The sequence below is a fragment of the Grus americana genome, chromosome 2, assembly GCF_028858705.1.
Source record: "Grus americana isolate bGruAme1 chromosome 2, bGruAme1.mat, whole genome shotgun sequence".
Lineage (NCBI taxonomy): Eukaryota > Metazoa > Chordata > Aves > Gruiformes > Gruidae > Grus > Grus americana.
In genome coordinates this window covers 14,394,271-14,417,626 of record NC_072853.1, presented here as the reverse complement: position 1 = coordinate 14,417,626, position 23,356 = coordinate 14,394,271, and the positions used below count along the sequence as shown (strand labels likewise).

At 46.8% G+C, this 23,356-nt stretch overlaps 1 protein-coding gene across 2 annotated transcripts in view; it reads right to left on the bottom strand.

Annotated features, from left to right (window-relative positions):
- SNTB1 (syntrophin beta 1) overlaps positions 1–8,132 on the bottom strand; it is a 121,198-nt gene extending 113,066 nt beyond the window's left edge. The window contains exon 1 of one of the 2 annotated variants that reach the window (XM_054815145.1): positions 7,408–8,132. In XM_054815145.1, the coding sequence (XP_054671120.1) occupies positions 7,408–7,924 (517 nt within the window). In that variant the 5' untranslated portion in view covers positions 7,925–8,132. The remainder of the gene's footprint in view (positions 1–7,407) is intronic. The other variant, XM_054815144.1, reaches the window with a different exon arrangement.
- Positions 8,133–23,356: the final 15,224 nt, after the last annotated feature.

The window sequence follows — 23,356 nt, the reverse complement described above, 5'->3', positions numbered from 1 at the left end:
ACCAGTTCAGTAGTTCAAGTTCTAGACAGACAAAATTAAAGCCAGACCATAACAGAAGCATACAGTAGCACCAGTCAGAAATTCAAGTCTGCCAAGGAGTCATGCAGAAATTATGTTCCTTAATTTAATTTATGTGAAGGAGCAAACCTAACCCAACAGCAAGGCAGTATCTAGCAGTGAAGCAATCTGAAGGACTATTCACAGCTGATGAAACTTTTTGTAAGCAAATTTGTTAACTTATGTTTTGGAGAAAAGTATGTTTTGATAGCTAAGTGGATGATGGACAAACCAAATTTGTATTTTCCCAACTTATCCGCAAGCAGAGTTAGGTAAAAAACTTTTGTGTCCTAGTTCATTACTCAGTGTTGCTGGACTCTGAGACGTTGCAAGATGCTGGATGCCACAATTTCAATGAATCCTGTCTCTTCCAGAAGTGCAAGGCATGTAGGGCAGGGCCATTAGCCATCTTTCAAAGCATGGAGACCAAGCCTCACAGAGCAGCTTTCTTGGTCCTGCAAAAGAGCAGCTGACAGCTGTTTATTTAAGAGCATGAAGGAGGCTCATAGTACACCTTCCAACACGTAGCATGAGTGACAAGTAGCACTCCACACTTTTAACATACCTTGTAGTTTCTTGCAAACTGCTGTAGCCCAAATCAGCCATGCCTCACCTCAAACATCCTCTAACTCCCACTTGCAGTGATTTTCCTCAAGGCATGTCCTGAATGCTGCCACTCCCCTGTTGTCCCTCCCCATCTCTACCTGTTGCCCCTGCCAAAACAGACTATTTACTCCCAGTAGAGTCCTAGCTCCTTCCCAATCTGCCACAACAGTACGATGCTCTCCCTGATTGCTCTAAGTACAGATGTCCTGGCAAAGGCCCTAAGCCCAGACACAGCTTATGCTGACAGTGGTATTTTTTCTGCTCGACATAGTTTAAGTTTTGGAGAGGTAGTGACATCAGTGGGGGGGTCAGGAGGGGGTAAGAGAGATGAATCTCACTCACCTCCACTCACCACGTCAAGGCCAGAAAAACTGTTATGTAGGCTACTTGCAAACCCTATATGATATATAGTTAAAAGATTTTTCGCATGTTCTAGATACTCACTGCTACCATCCTTTCTTCACCAACTATTTTTCTGAGATGCTTGAAGAATTTTTTCAGACTTGGAAAGCCAGAGTCTCCCGTGCAGTACTGGGACAGCTTTCTTCCCATCATATTTTGCTCACTTACATATGCTATTGCTCTCTTGAACTACTGTTTCCTTCAATTTCCCTTCTCCCGAAGTAGCTGTACCAATTCTAACAAGTAGCCATAGCAACATAATCTTGCAGAATAAAGTACAAAATAATCCTATAATCAGAAATCTAAATTAGAAAAATGGAATGGAAAGAACGTGTTCTTAAAGCCTGCAAGTAAGTGACCACTGGAACAGATTACAAATAGATATGGTAAACTCTCCAACACTTATGAGCTCTGAATGCACACAAATGGATGCTATACTTAAGTCAAACTTACAAACTACTGCCAGAGGAGCTCCACAGCATGTGTTACAAAAACAGTGAGATTAAGAAAGTAAAAAAAACAAACAAAAAAATCCTTCCCAATCTACACCTGAAACCATCAACCCAGTGGGATCAGCGGGTGTTACCAGGCTGCAAAGCACACTATGTGAACTTCTCAGGAGGAGCCTTGCCTGGGCTGTCCCAAATCCAGACCCTGGTTTGAATTACGGAGACTCCTCACCAGCTCCCTCAGGATGGAAGCACAGCAAGCGTTTCAGACACAAAGCCAGCGCGCAGCAGGGACAGGGACGGGACAGGGACACGCCAGTGCCATTTGTGATCACCCGTGTGAAAATGCCTTCCTGGGAGGGTGGTAAAAATGCTGAAATCTTGCCGCCATGGCAAAATTAAGATACAAATACTGTTTTGTTAACTATAGCAAAAGTCTTCAGCTTTCAATTCTGCTCTAATTGTTTAAAGATTCTTCAAAGAGTTATACCAAGTTTTCAATTTAATTTTCCACAAAGGAATTACTGCTGGGATTTTAAAAAATGGTGTTAACATGTAGACTCTCTATGTGCAGTTGAATCCCAGATCCTTAAGACATATTTAATCTTCTAAGCACCCTTAAGGAGCTGGTAGTGATTCCTATAGAAGAATGATTTCCAAGGTGGGGGGGTTGAGGGGGAACCCTGCCCTTGATCCAAACAAATCCAGGAATGTGTTGCCCACAACTGCCTTATTTTCTTTACAGTAACTGAGAAAGAGGACTTGTACCAGATTTTCTGCAAAGAGGATATACTGATTCTTATCTGTGAAAGGTGATACAGACTGTCTGGACTTCTAAATTAGCCTGTAATCTAATCTAATCAATGAAAGACACATCAAGTGTTCCCACTCAAGCTTCCTCATCAGCTGCAGGCAGCTGAAACAATCAAAACGGAGATTCTTGGGGACTGCTTAGACCTGGTATTCTTGAGAACAAGATTACCTGCTCCTTTCCCTTTCAATTTCACTTTCAAACTGAAGTGTGCAAGGGCAGCTACACAGGCTATGAAATGCGGTATAGCCCCTAAGTACAAAGCATTTCCCTGACTGCATATTTGCTGGCACCAAAACAAAAAAAAAGGTGAAGTGTTTTCTCCATACATTTACTGCAAATGTAAAGAATAAGTATGCATACAATTTGCAATCACTGAGATTTACAGCCCTGACTGTAGTAAGTAGTTATGTCACGTAGGCACTTAAGTGCCCTGTGCCTCATTTTTCCCCTATACTTGAAAGGGACACACTTTCTTGGATAAATAATGTTTTTTGTTAGCCCCCAGAAATCTCCTGTTGTTGGTACTTACTGAAAGAAACACATAGCATGAAAGAAAACATAGATAAGATGATAGAAAAATACAGCCAACAAGTAGCTTGCTCCTATTTTGCACTATTAGAACATGTAATTCACACAGGCAGAATCATTTTATGTCATCCAAAGAAAATTTAAAAAGGGTAGGAAGGGGAGAATCCTTACATTTCTTACAGAAATATTGTTTGGAAAATAATACATGTTATTATGGTACAGACTGCACCATGCTTACTCTTACATTGCTTTAAAGCTGTGGATTACTCCCAAGAGGGCTACAGAAGATGACTGTAGTCTACTGTCCATATGCTAAAATTCACTATGCAGGGGGTTGCCTCTCTATGGGAAATTTCTGCAAATCCAGAGAGGCTGCAAGGGAGCTGTAACCCTTCTCAAGGGAGCTGTAACCCTTACCTTGCAATTGTGTTAGCTTAACTGAGAATCACTCAAACCCAGTAAGAAACTAGCAACACTAAGAAGGAGCTCCTTTTCCCGCTGCACACACGTCACTGTCATCATGAAAAGCTCGTCTGCACACATTTAACAAGTTAGGAAGTGATGCAATCTAAAGAAAAATCCTGCACCCAGCTAGCAAAAAAACCACACTAATGTGTTTTTTTTCTTCCACATTCAAATACAGCATCATGCAGAGGGGTCCTGTCTGACATGAGTGCAGGCTACTTCAATTTTTCATTTTTTCACCAAACACACACAGAATGTGAGTAAAGCACAACCAGCTCCACTACAGAGCATGCCAAGGGACTGTTCTAGTCTAGGATGCTTCGATAAAAACAAACACCTTTTGTGTCTTGAGAGTCACTTGAATGCAACGTGCTTCACACAGCACAAGAGGGGCTGCTTGATTTTCCAAAGTGCTTATTTAAGAAGATCCAATTTAACAGAACCACAGGGAAATTGTATGTACAAACAATAGCTGTCATGATAATTTTAGCTGCCTTCCATGCCTGCAAATATGCACTGTACAAGGAGGCTATCCCGTCTCTCACAGAGGGAAATTCTTTGCGCTCCTGAACGCTGGTGAGAAGCTCCATCCTGAGGTACTGAACACCTGAGAAGCCATCCAGGGCCAACAAGCCCAACTCTAGCGCTTCCCCTGCCCCTGCTCACTGGCTGCTTTGCTCCCATGCACCCATGCCCAAGCTGTGATGGAAGCTCACAGGAAATTAAACCCTGCAGGCAGAAGAGATCCATCCCTGCAGAGGAGGAGACAGCAGGATTTCTCAGGGCTCAAGTCCTTCCTCACCATCACCTCCCTCTCGTCTTGAACCTTCTGCCTTACAGATCCTCCTATGGCAGTGTCATCTGTTGCCTTATTTCCCTTCCATTTATCAAATCCTACCAGATTTCAAGGCACTCTGGCCAACCCCACAGATCAGACTTGTAAGAAGGAACTGATTTATACAACTTTAGCTTAGTAGCTGGACTACACAAGTGAGGACTGTGACAGAACAATGTCCTTCAGGGATGGAAAATGAGAGGACAGAACAACCCAGCATGGCTATTAAACTTGTTAGAGTAGGACGTCTCCCACCGGGCTTTACAGCTGCGTGCCCTCACGCCAGCACAGCTACTGCAGCTACGCCACCCCTAACCCTGCAGCAAATAATCTCTATTTCCACCAGCTCAGAGACAGCGATCAATGCAGCAAAAAGGGCAAGTGTAAAAATGACATGTTGCCCCATCCCCTCCCCTCTTCACAGACCTTCCTCCTCCTGCCGCCCACCCCGGTGCCAGCCCTGCTACCCACATACGGTGCAGAGGGCTGGGGACGGATTTTCCGCTCCCTTCCTCCCCACACAGGAATGCAGGAGAGACTACAGTTTAGTGCTGAGCTGGTAAATGCCTCATTTCACTGAGCAAGCAGTTTTAGGAAGGACACTATATAACAGACGGGCTCCAGCACTCTGATGTTGGGTGTATTGAGCCATACTGACCACATCTTCACTGCTGATAACCTCCAGGAAATACTCAACCATAAAACCCTTTCCAGGAACGCACAATGCATTGGGCAATACCCAGAGCCCTGTTGCACCATGAAATATGCCCCTCGTGCTTCACACCTTGCCATGCCTTTGCAAATTTGGCTTTCCTGGTCTGGAAGTCACAAGTAAATCTCAGAATCTCCTTGAAAAATGTAAATGACCCTGGAAACACACGCTGGCATTGCTCCGTTAATTGGAGAAAGATCCTAGAGAGGAGCTGCGCTGGGGTCTTGCCCTGCCCCAGTGCAGAGTGCTTTCTGTAATACATAACTCTCTAAGAAGTCAGGAAATGGCAAATTCCTACTGTCTGGAAGGAAAGGAAAATCAAGGCTCTCCCTCCTATACTTTGAAGGGAAAAAAAAAACTTTTGGATTTTCCTTCCTTTAGTAATAAAAAGATTGTTTTAGACTGTGCTACTGAAGAAAGAGCTTCAAAGTGGGAAATTGAATCTCAGAGAATTGTTTCAAACCGCCTGTTTACACAAGCCATTCACGTAGAGAGGATCCCTGCTGAAGGGAGCAGCACCTCCCGGGGCAATGCTGCGGCCAACTCTCATTTTGGTTTCTCCACAGAAATAGCAAAAGAAAGGCAGGACAAAATACTGAGTTCAGTGTCAGAATATTTTAACTCTACATAGAGATGACTACTGAAGTATGCTCTCGATTTACAAATTACAAATTCAATCACAGAAACAAACCACTGAGACACATCAGCCTTCACAGAGCAAAGAAACACAAGAAAATAGTTGTGACAGCAAAACGAGTGGAGAGAAGGAGGGTGCTAGGAGTCCACGTTGAAACAGCTTTATCTTCACTCCTACCAGGAAGAAAACTGAGGGGTTTTTTTAAAAGGCTTGCACAGCAGCAGCATGTTCAGGTGCTGTAACTGCAGGAGCTACAGAGGGAGGGAGGCTTTTGCAAGTGCTATATACATTACTCATTAGATCACACCAAAGGTCAGCCATTGCCTGGTCTGCACCCCAGGAAGCCCTTAAACTGCGTAAACAAACCAGTGACAGAATTTAGATGCAACATCCTCAATTCAGACCTCAGGGAGAAGTTTACATTAAGACTTCACCGGTATGTCCATAAGTGGGACACAACACACTTCAGTCCCACAAGTGGCATGGGGCACACAAGGAGGGGAAGCACAACTGCCCTCAGCTCCTTAAATCCTCACAGCCCACTAACTCCTTTGCAGTTTTCACTGTCAATGTGGACACTACCAAACAGTTTCTCTGTATGCACTGCTGCGGATGACATTTTCTCACCTGCCCTCCCCTCCAAGCTTTTCCCCTAACTTTATGCCATATTTGGTTGTTCACGGCTGATCCTCAGCTGCACCTCCTAACCAGCAGCAGAACCTCCCTCCGCTCCTTGGAATAAGCATCAAAAAGACACGTGAAAAAATGTGCGGTACCAAAAGGGCTACAGGAATGGCAAGGTGGGAGCACCTGTGGCTCGGAGGAAGGTGATGGATGGCACAGGGGAAGAAGGCATAGCAGCATGCCTCAAATGCCACTGACCTCCAGTTAAATGAACTTCTGGGCAAATACGTAATCACTTTATCAAACACGCGCCAAGGGCATTTCTGAAGCTGTTCATTCTCTCAAGTGGAGCAAGTAAATTAATCCTTGTGAGAAGACAAGGATTGAATGCCTGTGAATGCCTCTCTCCTCATGAACTCGCTGTCCTGGGGAACCCGGCTCTGCATCTGCTCGCACACTCCCCAACATCCGACCCGTTCTGGGGGGACACCCTCCCTCCACGCCTCCTCCATGCACACCACAGCTGCTCCTTACTCCGGGCTCGGTTTATAACGCTACTTCTTACAAAACTGTTTCAGTCACCCTTGAGAAAGGAAACGAAACCCAGTGCTTTGCAGGGATGGTTAGTGTTTCAGTGAGGCACCGCCAGCTTCATTCAAGCCTCTTTGCCCCCCTCATCCCTAGTCGGGAGTGGGGTGGTAGAAGGGGACAGGGAAGAACTGGACAGCAGGAGGTTTCAGGCATTTCGAGCTGGCTCAGAAAAAGTCCCCCAAGCCCTTTCCTCACGCCCCGAGGGGGATCCTTTACTCCTTTAACCCCTCCTCTCTCGGCATCCAAAACCCGCCTCCCCCCTTTCTTCGGCTGAAAAGCCGCGAAAATATCCAGGCGGCAGATCCTGAAGATCCGTCGCCCCGGCGGGGGCGGCCAGGCTTCCACCGTGAGCCCTCAGCCCGGGAGCCGACCCGCCGCCGAGGCGAGACGGGGCTGCGGGGCTTCGGCGGCTGGCAGCAGGACGGAAGTTCAAGCCCAGCTCCCCGGCAGCCCGCTCGTCCCTTCCCGAGGGGCTACGTCCTCAACGCATGCCGTCGGGGGTGCCGCCGCGGCTCTGGGTGTGGGGGGGAATAAACTCTCCCCGCTGGAAAGACGCCCGGAGGAGCGGTACGAGAAGTACGGGGACACCTCTTCACCCCCCCGGCTCGGCTCCGTCGCCCCTTCGGCACCGCAGCGTGCCGGCGGCCGGGCTGTCCCCAGTGCCCCGCTCCATCCCCCGGCCCCTACCTTCCAGCAGCACCTCCTTGCCGGCCCGCTTGAGCGCCTGCACCGCCTCGTCGTGGGTGGCATCCCGCAGGTCGGTGCCGTTGACGGCCAGGATGGCATCGCCCACGTAGAGGGCCTGGGTCTGGTCGGCCGCCAGCCCCTTGAAGATCTTGCTAATGAGGATGGGCATCTTGTTCTCCTTGCCCCCCTTGATGCTGATGCCCAGCCCGCCCAGCTCCTGCTTCAGCACCTTCACGCACCGCTTCTTGTTGGAGACGGCTTCGGGCACCTGCTCGGGGGGGTCGGTGAAGGCAGTGCGCACCGCCGCCGCCCCCCCGCCGCCCTCGGCCCCGCGGCACGCCGCCCCATCGCCGCCCAGGCCGTTGTGGGCCGCGCCGTCGGGGCGCTCCTCGCCGCTCAGCACCAGCGCCTCGCCGCCCAAGTTGGCCAGCACTTTGTGCCAGCGCTCCCGCACCAAAACTTCCAGCCAGCCGCTGCGCTGCGCCCGGCCGCCCCCGCCCGCCGCCGCTACCGCCATCTTAGGAGCATGCTGGAAGCGCCGAGTGACAGCACCCCCGGCACGGCGCGGTACGGCGCGGCGGCACCGGACTTCAGCCGGGGGGCGGCGAGCTCCCGGCGCGGCGGGGTGTGGCGAGGAGCCGCGGCCGCCCCCCCGGGGCCGCGCCGGGGCGGGCGCACCTGGCGGCACCGCCCGCTGCCGCCGCGCCTGTGTGCGAGTGTGTGTGCGCGTGTGTGTGAGTGTGTGCGTGTGCGTGCCCGGGGGTGTCCCGCCCCTCCCACGGACACTTCGCGGGGACGCGTCCTCGCTGAGCCGCGGCTGCCTTCGAGCCGAGGGTGTGATGGCATTTAGCGGTGAAGGGACCCGCTGGGAGCGGCGGTGTCTCAGCCCCGGCAGCTGCCGTCTGCGCTGCCCGCGGGTGGCGGGGAGGTGAGGGAAATCAACGGCAGAGAAGCGTTAAGGCAAATGCGACTTTGTTCTCCCCGGACACTTTTTTATTAAGTGTTAAAGGATTAAAACTAACTGGTGGCACAAAGGTAGATAAATTTCAGCTGTATGAAAGTAGACTGCAAGTTGTTTCATGGCTTTGTAGGATTAAGGTGGTAAGTGATTGTCATGGATACTTTTGCAAATTTTGAAACTGTGTTCTTTGCCCTTTGATTACAAATTTTTAAGGCCCATTTTGCAGTTCTTCCCATGCTCACTTTCCTCCTAGGAAGCAATTCCGTGCCTGATGTGGGGCTCAAGGCTGCAACTCAGGCACCTGAGAGGACAAAGCTTCCACATTGCGGGTTTGGAGATGCCACTAGCCGGCCTGGAGGTGCTGCCCCACAGCAAGGTGCCTCTGCGGACACCAAGCACCTCCTGGACTGCCTTTGTTTCTGCCCCTTGCAGAGCAGCTCTGGCTTCTTCCTAAGCTGGGCTGAAAACTCCAGCAGTTCTGGACAGTTTGGTGTATGTGGGAACAATACTCTGGGGAGGTTGGGGTGGCCAGTGAGGTTATTAGTCCTATTCATTTTGGCTATATGTGAGTCATGTGGTTCCCTAAATGCGGCATCTTGCTCCTCTCTGAAGTGATGCCATTCATTTCTGACACCAGGGCTTTGCTCCCAGGTACGTGCAAGTGCCCCAGGTTAACTTGGGCTGGGCAACTTGGGACTCACCTCCCCAGCACGGGTGGGACCTACATAAGGGATCATCCCTGGACAAGCCTGCCTTGGTTTAGCAGGGTCTCTCAGGCCATGCCCCTTGCACTGGGCTGCAGAAAACACATCCCCTTCCCTCCAAAAGACCGCAGAAGGAGGTCTCAACCCTCCTTCATCTGCAGCCTCACCCAGGCTGCGCATGTGTCCCTCCTCCTGGGTAGGAATACAGCCCTGCGCCTAGGGAGAGCGGGAACACACAGGCAATGGGTTATTCAAGGATAACGGGTGGGTGGAGAAAAAGCAAACTGAAGAGAGGTCTCTTCATTTCTCATGTTAATTAATGCAAGGTGAAAAGCTATAATTAAGTTTTCAGGGCTGTGAATCCAGAGTGAAAAGAAGCATGTCCCGCTAAACCTGAACAAGGCACCTAAGCCCTAGACAGGACTAGGCTGTAATACACCCTTTTCTCCAGCATTTCTCACTGGCTAATTTAGGTAGCTCATGTACAACGCTCTGAGTGTTTGGGTTGGTGGTTTGTTTTTTTTTTTTAAATCCTATTCCTAGGTGCCAATCAGAGTGAGTAAGTGTGCTTGTTCGGTTCCAGCCAGCTTCAGGTAGGTGAGAAGGATGCGAAGGAAAGGACAGGCATACAAAAATCAGGTGTTGCAATGCCGGCTGTGTAGCACTCACATTCCTGTGTAGCTCTGAGCCCAAGTGACCAGGCCGAGCTGTAAAATCAGGCATCTCTGTTTCCCTAGGGTTCAACTCTTACCAATTATTTCATAGTTTTTCTTCATGAATTAGTAAAGAATCAGTGCTGCTACTAATGGAAATGTGTCTCTAAGTATTTTTTTAAAGTCGTTTCAGAAATTTTACAAGGAAAAAACACTCAGATGGTTTCTGTCCTGTTGTGAAAAGGTAATAGAGAAGGGAAGGGAAATGCTTAATGCCTCACACTTCTCCTTCATCACACTGTGCGCTCGGCCGTGTTTGCTGAGTGTGTCTGGCTCTCCGGTGGGGTTCCCATGGAACTGCCTTGTATAGACAATTGCACTGCGTGTATCCGAGAGCTGTGCTTGTTCCAGCTATTTTCCTTTCCCATTCCAGCAGAGGTAAATAATAAAGTTTCTCAGGGCCAGTATCTGATATATTAGTCCCTGGTATGAAAAAGTTTTTAGAGTCATCTTCTTTGCCTCCTCCTCCCCCCTTCTCCCCTCCTTGGAGTGGTAAGAAAACAGAGGTGACATTTTAATATTGAAAATAAAAGTAAAAAGAAGATAGTGTAAGAGATGCTAAGGCACAGGCCCAAAGCAAATAGTCTCCCAGATCGTCTCCCCACCTGGAGACGACATGATGGATACCTGATGTCTGTGCTTCCCTGTCCTAGGAGCGCAGGCTAGTAATTGTGTTTGTGTACCCTGAGTCTTTGTGTACCCCAAGAGCAACTTCTGGCTGCTGACCTGCCCTTAGGTGAGAAAGAAAAAGCGCCTTGAGACTTCTCTGGTGGTACCCCTGCCAACATTACCATCCTTGGCCCTGCCTCAGCTCTGCTAATCAATCACACCTGCAAGGGAAGTTTCTGAAATACAGGTTCATGCAGCAGGAGCAGACACAGAAGATAAAACCAGATGTTAATTGGGTGTGCAGCTATTCAGCGCTCAGGTTTGCAACAGAGAAAACTGTTACTCCAAAGTCAGCTGCTGGTCCCTAGTGGTTTCCAGTGCATGGCAGACTGCAAACTCCTAATTTCAGCTACAAGCTTCTCCTGACAGTGATGTTTCTGACATAATCTCTAAATACCCACACTGCAATTGCAGTGTTCAGTGTGAGTATTTGCGAGGAAGCTGGGATGTGCGGTGGGATGGGCAGAGCCGGTGGTAATTCCAGGCTCCCATCTCTAAAGGCTTCCAGCGCAGACAAAGCTTAGCAAAAGTCTCTCTCCATCACTTGCCCTTCTGAAAGGGTCTGCTGTGAAAAGTGGACCCTTTCAAACAAGCCAAGCAATCATCTTTTATCGTTTGTATTTTAGCAGCATGTAAAAGCCTGAACTAGATTAGGGCCCCTTTCACTCTCCTGTATAAACAAATTGTTAGGCAAGATAATGCTAAGAGCTGCTGTTGAATCGGTCTTTGAACTGCAGGGGACTGCGGGCTCAGCTAAAGTCAAAGGGCTAAATGGAAAAAGCAATTCAGTGAACTGGAAGAAGTGAGGGGGTTGGAAAACACAGAAACTGCCTCCCTGACAAGGAGCACCAAAGTACACCCAGGTCAGAAGCGTGGCAATGATGTCTGAGAAATCGTCTGTGTGCCCAGGCAAAGGGAACAGGCTTGTGGTCTGTACGTGCACATGAGAAAATACAGGAAAAGCAATGCAGAAAGGGTTGTGAGGGTGACGCTGAGGGCGTTCTTCAGGCTCAGCTTTACAAGAGGGGTTACTGGAGACAGAGTCCGGACCCTGCCTGCTCTTGGGTTTTTTCCTCCTGTTTTCAGGCAAAGGGGTCAGCGTTCACGTCTTACGTAAATAAACTGGGCTTCTGACAGCAAAACCATTGCAAGGCCACATATGCAAGCTCGCCACTCAGACAGCAGTGCAGGGAACACAGCTCCCACCCCACTTCCAGGGGGAGAAGGTAAGGACTCAAGAGACCCTTTCTATACCTGTGGCTTCTTTACGACTGTGCTATTCTATAGCAGAGATGTAATTTTTGAAGGACTTTTGGGAGACGCTCAAACTCGTCTAGTGCTTTTTTTCTTCTCTTTTGCATTATCAGTGTAGCAACGATAGCTCAAAGCCAGCTCATCTGAAATTCCTCTAAATTGGGAACAGGGTTGTGATCCTTGAACATGTTTCAGAAGACGAAGTTAGACAAAATCAGATCTGGATAATGACGTTCCTGTCTTGTTACCTTCACACCGACCAGCTCAGCAGACAGATCTAGACAGGAAGGAAGTCCAGTTTTGGAAGCCCAGTGCTGGAAACGCAACAAGTAATGACAAAGCTGGAAGGGAGTCCAGTTCCTCCAGTGATCCCAAACACTGCAGCAGCCAAGTTTAAGTAAGTCTTTCTGAGGAGCGTGCCTGAACTAACCCTACTTCTTCCCCCATGGCAGCCCCTCCTATGTCTATGCATGCTGGGATGCAGCAGGGCAGGCTCCAGCCCCGACGCAGATGTCCCTCTTACACGGCGGTGGGATCTCTCACTTGACCGGTGTCACACCTTGCAAAAGGCCTTGCTGGTGAGGAGCTGGCAACCCGCCTAATCCCCCCGAGCAATCCACCCCTTCCTCAGTGTTGAGGCAGCCTCTTGGCTTTAAAGTCAGCATTCAGCAATCATTACTCATTGGTGCTGGTGGGGTTATGAAGATGTCAAGAATGCCTGAAGATCTTCATAATCTGGAGGTTGCATTATGGCTTATTTTCAAAACTATGAAAACATTGTTTTTCTTTTCCTAGTTTGAAGCTATCCAGGTTTTTATACACAACACGGCATTTAAAAATAAAATTAATGCCTAGCTGTTTGCCAGCAAATGCTTTATGCATTCAGTTTTTTAAAGCAGGAACCTACTTGTGTGTACACGAAAGAAGTATGTGTGTGAAATCTGTATGTGCACCTACCCGAGTCACATGTTAGCTAGGCAAACTGAGAAAATGTTCCCACAGCCGGGGAGTTATGGGCCAGGCTGCAAATGAATGTTTCCCTTCTGCAAATACAGCTCTGGCACAAGTGATGCAGAAGTGGGTGCCAGGAAACATTCAGGTTTCTTGTGTGCACAGATCTAAGGCTAGTTCCTGCTACTGTTAAAATCACTCTAAAATAGAGAGGATCCAGCTCAGAACCCTAGAAACTTTTGCCTTGGCTTCAAGCAATCTTATGAAAGAAGTAAACCAAATAAACTCTGAACATAAAGGTTCATGATTACAGTGTTGACACTATAGCAAAGTAGAGTTTTTTCTGTCTTGGTGTCCTGCACCTGCTGCAGATCCCTTTCAGTGCTTTGGTTTCTTAACTTTTTCCTGTCACTTTACAGTTTCTTGAATTAATGTTTTATCTCTTGCATACCGATTTCCCCCCGTTCCCTAAGCTAAGCCCGAGATGTTTTAAATGCCAAGATCAGAGATTTGCATTGCAGTTAATTCTCAAACATATAAGAAATAATGAGTTAAAAGGTGGTAGATCTCCAGATTTCATCCAACATGTTTCAGTCCTGCTTTTCCTCTTCATCAGAAACAGGTTAATCTGGTTGGGTGTCAAAGCAACCAAAGCATTTTTACCATCTTGTTCTTTTCTGGTCTTAACCTACTTTTTTAAATGCTGCAGGAGCGTGATATGTCATGTGTTACAACCACGTGGTTCTGACCCCACAGCCCAGAGACTTCAGGCCCGTGTCCTCAACCTGTCAAATCCTGTGCATTACTGCAAGACTCGCTTGGAGGTGCCCTGCCTCTTGCCCCGCTCATGCTATGGCACCTGTGAAGAAGCACAGTGTCCATGAGGTCTTTGGACTTTTCCTGCCCAGGGATCTCCTGCTGTATTCGTTGCTCATCCGTGCCCAGACATCTCTGCCTGCAGCCTGCTGCCCCACAGCAGAGAGAGGCTGTGCCGCAGGTGCCAGAAGTGTTTGCTTCCCTTGTGCAAAGCAGTTTGGCTAGAAAAGCTAGTTTGCTCTGTCTGTAGCCTTGAGCTCCTGCTCTACCCTGGCACAGGTGAACTAAGGTCATCTTCCCCCTTTCCATGCCACTCCCAGGGCCATAAATCAACCTGTTAGAGTGGTGGGAAACAGGGATGGCCTGCTAGGACAGAAGGGAAATGAGGAGAGAGGAATTTATAATTTGGAAACGGGCACTTCTCCAAGATTGCTCCTGCAAAGATGATGCTGAGTTCATGCTATGACTTCAGCACAAGTTTGTCTCCCACAAGTAGCTCCCAGCCCAAGAGAAGGAAGAGAGGACCCAAGAGAGGTCCTGCTGCTCACCGGAGGAGAAGGGGCCCCTAGGAGTCCTTCAGGGCTCCTTTACCTACCCGTCCACATGGGAGCAGCAACTTGATACTCCAAGCAGGAGGGATGTCCTGATTCTCTGTGCTTCAGAAGCACCTTGCTCCCTCATCGCCGTCGCAAGAGAGGGCAAAGAGGTCAGGCAGCTCCTCTGAGCTCTGCACCGTAGCCGTGAACATGAGCCCCAAACCAGCAATTGGGGTCTGGCTCCCACTCATCGCATGGCAGAGCTGCTTCAGAGGGGAAGTTGTGGTTTCCCAGGAAGCGCCTTGTGCTGCACAAGCGATGCGTGGACAGACAGAAAGCCTGCTCTACCGAGGAACAGGAGAGTACAAAGCTATCACTGGAACACTGGGGGAAATAATGTTCACCTTCAGGTCCTCTGAAATATTGTTATATTTTTTTTCCATGTGTATGTGGCACTGTCATGTTCTCTTTGTTTCACTTTTGAGCTCTGCAAAGGCTCAGTCCCTCTTCTTGCTTCAGATGATATTTGCGCTAGTTCTCTTCTCACAGCATTGTAAATCAGCTGTAAGTCCAGAGAGGGCAATGGAAGACTGATCTCAGTGAAAAGAGAATCAGCTTCAGCATATTTCTGTTTCTCAGATGTTTCTCCTGTGCTCCAGAACTAAGACACAAAGTGCCTACAGTTAATTAAGATGGGAACTATCACATTTGGGGGAATTACGAGAATGTGCTTGTTTGCCCAGATCAAGTGATAAGGCAATTCTAGGAGGGAAACATTGAAAACATGTTTTTATTTTAGTGTAATTGGTCTGAGTTAGCTTTCTGTGGGCAGGAATCACTTGAAAGAAAAGTGGGGCCAGACCCAAGCAAGCCAGGGAAGGTATGTGAGGCAAGGCAGGAGCAGATCCTGTACGCACAACAGACCTGTTCACTGCCAAGATTGTGAAATGGACCCACAGTTCTTTGTTAAATCAGAGGTTTTATTGGAAGTAAAAACATCGTATTTACAAATCACAGGCAAAGGGATTTTAAGTGCCATTTTGAAAAACTGAAGGTATTTGACACTGAAATCTAAGTGACATTGGTTATGTGACTGAAGCATCCTTTGTAATCCCACCTGTTGCATGATGGGTCCTGGGAGAGATGTTTTAGCACTTTTCCCATCTGCCTGAAAGATTCCTCAAGAAAATTTGCAAAATGGAATAGCTGTTGCTAGAGTTTTTTTGGCCTTTTTTTGTTGTGGTTTGGGTTTTTTATGTTGGTTTTTCTTTATGTCAGTGGTTTCTTGTGTATAAGCCCTGGCCTGCAGGCTCTGAAAGCCATTGTCCAACTGCGTGGCCATGGATAAATCCTCATTTTGTGTCTGAGTTCCCTATCCATTCATGGGCACAATAACACTGACTTCATAAAGTACTTGGACTTTCTGTAATGGAAACTATCATATGAGCTGGACAATGACATTGCACAATATTCAGAGTGGAATTAAAAAGTGAGAAAGTCAGAGAATGCAGGAACCTCTACATGTAATCTCTTCCTCACCACCCAGCCTAGCCTAGCCTAGCCTAGCCTATCCTATCCTATCCCATCCTATCCTATCCATCCTATCCTATCTATCCTATCCTATCCTATCCATCCTATCCTATCCATCCTAAGTATCCCTCGCTGCTGCCACTGTCACTGCTTCTGCCCAAAGGGTCTACCTAGATTTGAAGCTCTTGGTGGTAGGAGCTTCCTTGTACATGACTAATATGTGTAACATACTAACCAGATGTATTTTTATATATTTAATCCCACCCCTCCCTCCCCCAAATTAAAAAAAATATATTTAGCATAGAAGATATTGAATAATTTTCTGGGAAAACATTGTTTCAAAGGTTGGGTGGTTTCTAAAGTATTGGGGTTTTATTTAGTATTTATATAGTATAAATCAAAATTCGTTTGTTAAAATGGGAGTAGTATTAGAAACTGCACAATGTGTTAAACAACTGGTGGGATAGTCACCACAGTTATTTAGCCAAGTACACTTCCTCTGGGAATCTGGTTCTACCACATGTAATGAGACAAAACACATGGGGGAGAAGGGAGCAATTTTAGCAGAATGTGCTCCTTCATGCTAATGCAAATACAGAATAACTTTCTTACTAGATTTGAACTGAGACAAATAAGCATGAGCCTCTGAAATCCAGCACCACGAACACACAGGAGGGGAGCTCTGGACCACTTCCCAGTTGCCTACAGCAGTGTTTCTCATTTTTTTCTGGGTGGCAATCCATTATTAAAACATAAACAGTAAAAGCACGTTTGCTGTACATTTACTGTAATGGTAAAAACGCATTCATGATAGCAGTGATAAGCTTGTATAATTGGAGGGTACGCTTGGCCAGAGAATACAAATTCCTGAAGACAGTGCTGTTCTGAGCCTATGGGAATGAGGGGGTTTTGATCCAGACTCTTTAATGTTGTTTTAAGGCTGGGATAGAATAAAAGTAGGGAAGTGCAACCGGCAGAGCTGGGAGCAGTCCAGCAACACAGCTCCGGCCCCATGGAGGGCCCCACGTGGTGGTTGGTACCACCGGTCCAAGGCAGTGGAGGGTGAGTCCTGGAGCAGTCTAAAGACCTGGAGAAGGTCTTGTATGGGCACATGCACTACACGCTGCCGAATGAAGATCCACTTGTTAGATAGCAGTCAAAAGTCTGACTCCTTCTAGTCTTTCACAGCTTTCCTCTGCCCTATCTGAGAGTACCAGCTACAGCTTACTGAAAAACAACATTATTTGGTGGCAGGATCTTTTTTTTTTTTTAGCATTTTGTTCATACAATACTTTATTGAAATTCCTTTCACTGCCAGGAAGCTCTCTGGACACACTGCTGGCAACAGTAGTGAAATCAGTGTGAACATTTATAGATCTGAACAGCTGTAAATGTTGACCAGGGTTTGTAACAATGAGACAGCCCCAGTCCCAAAAGACCCAAGACTTGCAGACTTCTGTATGCCCTTCTGCAGACAGTCTAGCAGCTCTGAGGGTTCATGCCCCACTGACATTTGCAGGGCTTCCATGATCCTTGGAGCAGTGCTCGACAAGGAGGTCTAGATGGAGATAACTGTAGAGCTCTAAGGCTTCAAGTCTTGCACATCTGCACAACAAATGTGCAACATCTGTTGTCTCATGGAGAGTGTTTGTTTCTTTGAGAAAATCCCCAATATCTTGGGGTCTTGGCATAGGATTATGTTTGCCTGGGAAATCACATCTCTTGGATGGGATGTTTGGCTCAGTATCCACATGGCAAATAGAGTCACTATTGTGAAGGTCCCTGCAACAGTGTCTTCTGCTGGATTGGGTGAAAATCCCCGAACCACCATCCTGCTCAGTTCCTGTACTCCAGCTGGGTCGGAGTCCTACATGACCTGCTATAGATTGTTTTAAACTATGAGCAAAACATCACCTAACTATCTTTACTATGTGCAGAAGGCTGTTCTACATGACCATTTCTGCATCTGGAGGAACAATTTCTACTGAGCATTTAGAAGTAGCTCATCGATGTATAAGTTTGTCAGTTCTGCAGCAGGTACTGCCTGGGGCAGTCCCCAGCATGGCCAGATTCTCCATCCTAGACACCTACACATTGACGTGCCAAATAGTGTCTATAAAATGATCTAAGCACAGCAGTAGCTGCCTGGGAGAATCTCTGGGACTGCTCAAAATTCCCACGTGGCCTACCGACTAATTCCTCCTGCAGGAATTAGGGAAAGGCTTTGTTGGAGAGTGTCTGGGAGCTCGGGCAATCCCTTGCTCAGATCAGTCCCTTGTGTCACCTCTGCAGAGACTAGCTGGGAGCTCTAGGACCAGCCCAGGAACTAATGCCTAAATGCACAGGGAGTGCACCCAGGCACAGCCCTGATACCAGCTGCACCGTACCTGTAGCTACAGGACAAACTTGAATGTCTGTAGCTTAAATTCCACAGCTCTTGCTACACAAAGCTTCTGGCTCCATTGCAGGAGGCCTGAAAGTCCTGGCATGGTAAACTATTTCAGCATCCCAAATGAAGCCCCGGGATGAGAGCCAAAGACCCTGGAAGCAAGACACCACCTCTGTGCTCTGTTTTAGATCAGTTTTAGTGGCAAACTTCTTGAGACAAAATTTTCTGTTTACATCGTTTTGCTGCGGGAGTTCCTTGGGGATTGTTTTTAAGACAACCCATTCAGTGTGCTCAAAGGATGAGTTAGGGAAGGGAGGAAGACTATAAATGCTCCTGTTAATCTCACCTTCCTTCAGTGGGATGAGCCCTGCCTAGTTGTGCCTAGCAGGCCTATTTCCAGGTGCTTATCTGCCCTTGCAGCAATACTGTGAGGCGAGATAGCACAAGGACCTTCCTAGGAGGGCTCAGGTGTTGCCTGTCACAGACAGCAGACTTTTGTAGGTGTTCTGAGTTCAGGTTTCAAGCTTGTCTCAAATATAATCTGTGTCCTGGTCACTGTACCACTTCTGATTCCGTTTGAAACCCAGCTTTGGATGTGGTGAACTGCCATTGCGTTTGGGCTCAGCGCATTGACATGTTTGGATAAAATGTGTCAGCTTTTGTTGAGACTCATTGATTGAGAAACACAGAGGATTCGTGCTTCTCTTCTGATCCTTGGAATTATTCTCAGAAGCTTTTCCCCAATAGCAAAGGTAAATACAAGGTTCATACTCATTTTCTTGAAATACTACTCTGGCTTCCTAGGAAGCTTTGAAGGGAACACCACTGTCCAACAGGTTGGTGCAGCAGAAGGGAATATAAGATCATAAATAAAGCAAATTCCCTTTCTATGCTTCCCTAGCCCATAACACTCATTGTTTTATCCCATATATATCTTTGCAGACAGCACGTTTCCCTGTGTTGCCCATGATCACCTTGTCACTAAAATCACCCATGTAGGGAGATACAAGCTGAATGAGTGGATGACAAAGCGGGTGGGAAATTAAATTGTTAGTGATCCATGACCTGAAGTAACTGGTAGCCAGTCACTAGTGGTATATCTCAGGGATTGATATTGGGGCCAATATTGTTTAATGTCTTTATTAATGGGATGATGGGATAAAGTACACTCTCAGTGAGTTTGTGGGCAAGCAGTCGATACCCTGGAGAGCAAGGGAGAAGCTTTGCAGGAAAGACTTGGGGGTCTAGTTGAACAGCGTGTCCTTGCAGCAATGAGCAGTTGTATTATCAAAAATGTAGCTCTCAAGAGGGAGAGCTTCCCCCTTTGTTTAGTACCTCTAAGACTGCATTTGCAGCAGTGTGACTGGTTTTGGGCTCCCAGGTGTTAAGACATTAACAAATCAAAACAAGTCCCATGGATGGTCACTGAGATGGTCAGGGGCTGGAGTGCATGTTGTAGGAGGAGAGGCTGAGAGCTCCGAGCTTCTTCAGCCTGGAGAAGGCTTAGGGGGATCTTAATGCTGTTTACAGCTACCTAATAGGCGGATGTAGAGAGGACAGAGCCAGGCTCTTCTCAGGGTGCTCAGAAAAGCAATGAACGCAATTTGAAACATAGGAAATTGATATAAGGATACAAGAATTCCTTGATATAAAGGGGAAAAAATCCCACAAGGGTGGTCAAATATTAAAACGGGCCCAGAAAGGTTGTGGATCTCCATCCTTGTAGATACTGCAATATCAAGTGGACACAGCCTTGAGTGAGCTGTGCTAGCACTAACCCCGCTCTGAGAAGGAGATTGGACTAGAGACGTCCAGAGGTTCCGAGTTAGCCAAAGGGAAGATAGGGTCAGGAAAGATCTGTGCTTTCCTAGCCACATCCGTCAGCTTGTTCTTCGCAGACAGCAGGCCAGCAGAGCACACTCCGCTGCACATACCAGTTGTGCCTTCCCTATTTTTAGCAAATGCTGGAAAATGAGTGATAGATACAACCATGCTGACTGTCCGTCAACACCGTTTAGTAACCTGGATCTAATCCACCTCCCACTGAAGCCCATTGTAAGATTCCTGTCCATATAATGGGATTTGATGCAGGTCCCATGAAAACAGGAGGATTAAAAGAAGCTGCAGCATTAAAGGCAGAAGTCATAGTAGCTCAGTACAGAATTATCCCCTCCTCTCTCCCAGCTCTCCATTACATACACATCCTCACACACATGCAACCTCCCTTGTGGTATCTGCAGTTCTGTACTGTAAATCTTACGGCACTACAATTAATTAAAAAGGAGATGCATGTTTACTGTCAGTAAGAGAATGATACTCTGTTCGTTACAGGTAAAACTGCTTTAAATCTGCAAGAACGCCATGGGAAAGCAGGAAGGTTGAGGCTATAAAAAAATTGAAGTAATCAAAGAATATTGGCTTCAGCAACTTACGTTGTTTCATGATACTCATAATTCAGGACACAGTGTAGCTAGTCAAGTGTGATTAACTTCTTCTGGGATCTGACATCTTATTCTCTTTTGTAGCAAGAACCAGAGTACACAATGTTCACAGGAGAAAACCGATCAATGGAAGCGTGCCATTACCTGAAAGAATATGTTCTTTTGATTCTCCTCTGCTGCCGAACAAGTGTCTTTTGTTCCTTAAGTAGAAGAGCAATATAAAGGGCTTTGCACAGAATAACATAAAGAAGAAATAGGCCTTATATAACATTCTCGGCAGGAAAATGACAATTTGGGGAGGGGTTTCGTTAATGCCCAAATCCCTGCTAGAAGCTCCGCGGGGAGGAAGGGAAGAGCAGCGAATTCAGACAATCAGACATTTGTTAGGTGATACAGGACCTACGAGCATACGAGAGGCTGCGCTTTCATTCAGACAGCGCAGTAAAATAAACAGAGTGTGACAGTGAAAGATGAATGGGAAGTTAATTCTATTCACATTTACAATATTTCAATGGCAATATTTTCTGAACAATGGTCCCTATTGATGCTACAAGTGCTTGCACATTGTGCCTGCTTCTTGCTGAACAGACATGAGACTATTCGAGCAGCTGTATTCCCTAATTGAAAAAGTGAAGTTTCCAAAAATGATGAAAGGCTATATCTCATCTGTGTCGAAACTGTTTGGAACCTAACTCATTTTGGTGCCTGATTTCCACCCCCCACGCCCCCCTTTTTTTCTTCCTAATTGGGATCTCTGGGAAGATTTGCTATCTCAAGTGGCAGACCAACTAGAGGCTAAACCTTAATAGCTTCAAGTCTAATACTTCAGTATTTTATCACAGGCTAGTGCTTATCAGAATAACAAAATAAACAGTAGTTTTGTCTACATTAGAAGGAGTTTGCTGTTATGAGCAGGCCATTTAGATATACATCTCCTTTGCCTTTATAAACCGTGTCTCCACTAAGAGGATTTTCATGTCTACATGGTTCATCTCCACTGGCAAACTTCCCCTGGTGCATACAAGGTCCCTGTACACTTTCTTATTCTAAGGAAGCAGTTGTCCATGATAAAATACTTGGGAATTAAGAGGGGGAGAAAAAGGAAAAAAAAAATATCCAATTTCTAGTGAAATAAGTTATTGCTCCTGTCATTAAAGCACTTTCTATACACAGATGTGCTGTTTAAGGGTATGAATTCTTCATACTCTCAAACGATGTAGCTCTGCCAGCAAAAACTTTAACCGTAGACAAGACAAACCTCTGTCCTGGACTCTGAGCCAAGTTTAACACCATCTGTCTGGCTTAAAGGCCAAGTTTAACACCATTTGGCTACAAAACCAAATTTACATTAATGCTGCAGATCCTGCACGTTGTCTTGCTAGCTGTCTGTACACCAAGCTGCCTGTTTTTCTCAACATCTTGCGCTAAAACTGGTCCCCTCCCTGGCTGCAGGGACAGCAGGCTGCCGTAAGCAGGCCCAGGTGCCAGCTGACATCTGGAGAAAGTCTAGGTCATTTCTACTTTGGGATCTAAAAGTCACGGATCAGAGCTCCAACCTCTCCCCTCATCCCTTCCTTTCCATGCAGCCCAGCCCTCCTTGATTTTGAAACCCTTGCCTCTAATTTCTCGGGTCCCCAGGGGCTTACACAAGCTCCCTGGAATTTGGTCCCATGGCAGGAGAGCTGAGCTGGCGGTTTAACCCTTGAGGGACACAGCAGGGAAGGGCAGGAAAGCTTAGAAAGGATTTTCTTAACTTGGAAACATTCCTCTTGAATTATGTCAAAGCAATAGAAATCCTCCCACCATCCCTTCCACTTGATCATTATTGCACTGTAGCAATAACGGAATGGGGGTAAGGCTCCAGGAGGCCTGTCATGTTGCTACAGATGAAAACCTGAAAATTAAGAGGAATAACTGTCATTTTCAACCTTCACTGTGACTTTGTCATCATCTTTAATCAGTAATACATTTTATACTCCTTTGGATTTTCAACACAGTGAACGGCAGATTCCCACAACAGCCATAGGGATTAGTTACAGAGATATTATTATCTCTGAACTTGATGGAAAGAAATGATTTTGTAGCGAGCGGACACCTCTACAAACCAAAAAGATATTGCTTTGATTCAGAGAGGTCTGGACTGTGGACTAGTAATTTAAATTCCATGCTTCAATTTCTCCATCTTATTGAAATAGGAACACTGATATTCATGTGCTGTGGAAGGGCATTCTGATGAGGGTGACCAGGATAGCGTAGGGCTTTTCCAGCAGGAAGTGCAAGCACAAAATAAAATTTAAATTTAAGAGATGAAGAAAAAAGGCAGGTGCAGAAAGGCTGAGCAGCTTCGCTGAGGTCTGTGCAGTGAACCATCTGCGGAGGCAGGATCAGAAAGCAAGAGCTGCCAGCTGCCGCTCCTATGGCAAGCAATTTCTGGATGAAACCATGGGCTTTGCAGAGCCTCCAGAGACTAAAAGTACAGGTTTTCTTCTCTGAGTTTGTTATTTTCTGGTTATTATTACAGATCGTGCCCTACCCAGGAGCACAACCCTGGGCCATGTAGCTGGTGACATTTTGCAGTGGTGGATGCCATGGTTAGCAAAATGCCTTTTAGTGAAGTGAAAGGAATATCGCTGTTTGACCTTTTGGTTGAGACATCTGTCCCGGACTACTGCATATGTTAGTCAAGACAGTCACATGCTGCTTTTCCCCTTTTTCATACTTTTATAGGCTAGAAAATCCTGCAACCTCTGAGCAATTAAAAACATTTAATTAAATACTTTGAAAGTGTTATTTCTTGCATTAATAAACCAAAACCAGGAAAGGCTTTAACTTTCACAAGGAGTTGAAGAGAGGGGAAAGACAAACTGAAAGACGGGACAGAGCAGGTTATTAGTGGCCTCCCACAAGCAGATGTCCCGAGGGATTACAGAGGCGCTGGGCTGGAGTCAGCTGCCGTGCCTCCACAAACTCCACTTGCAACCCTAG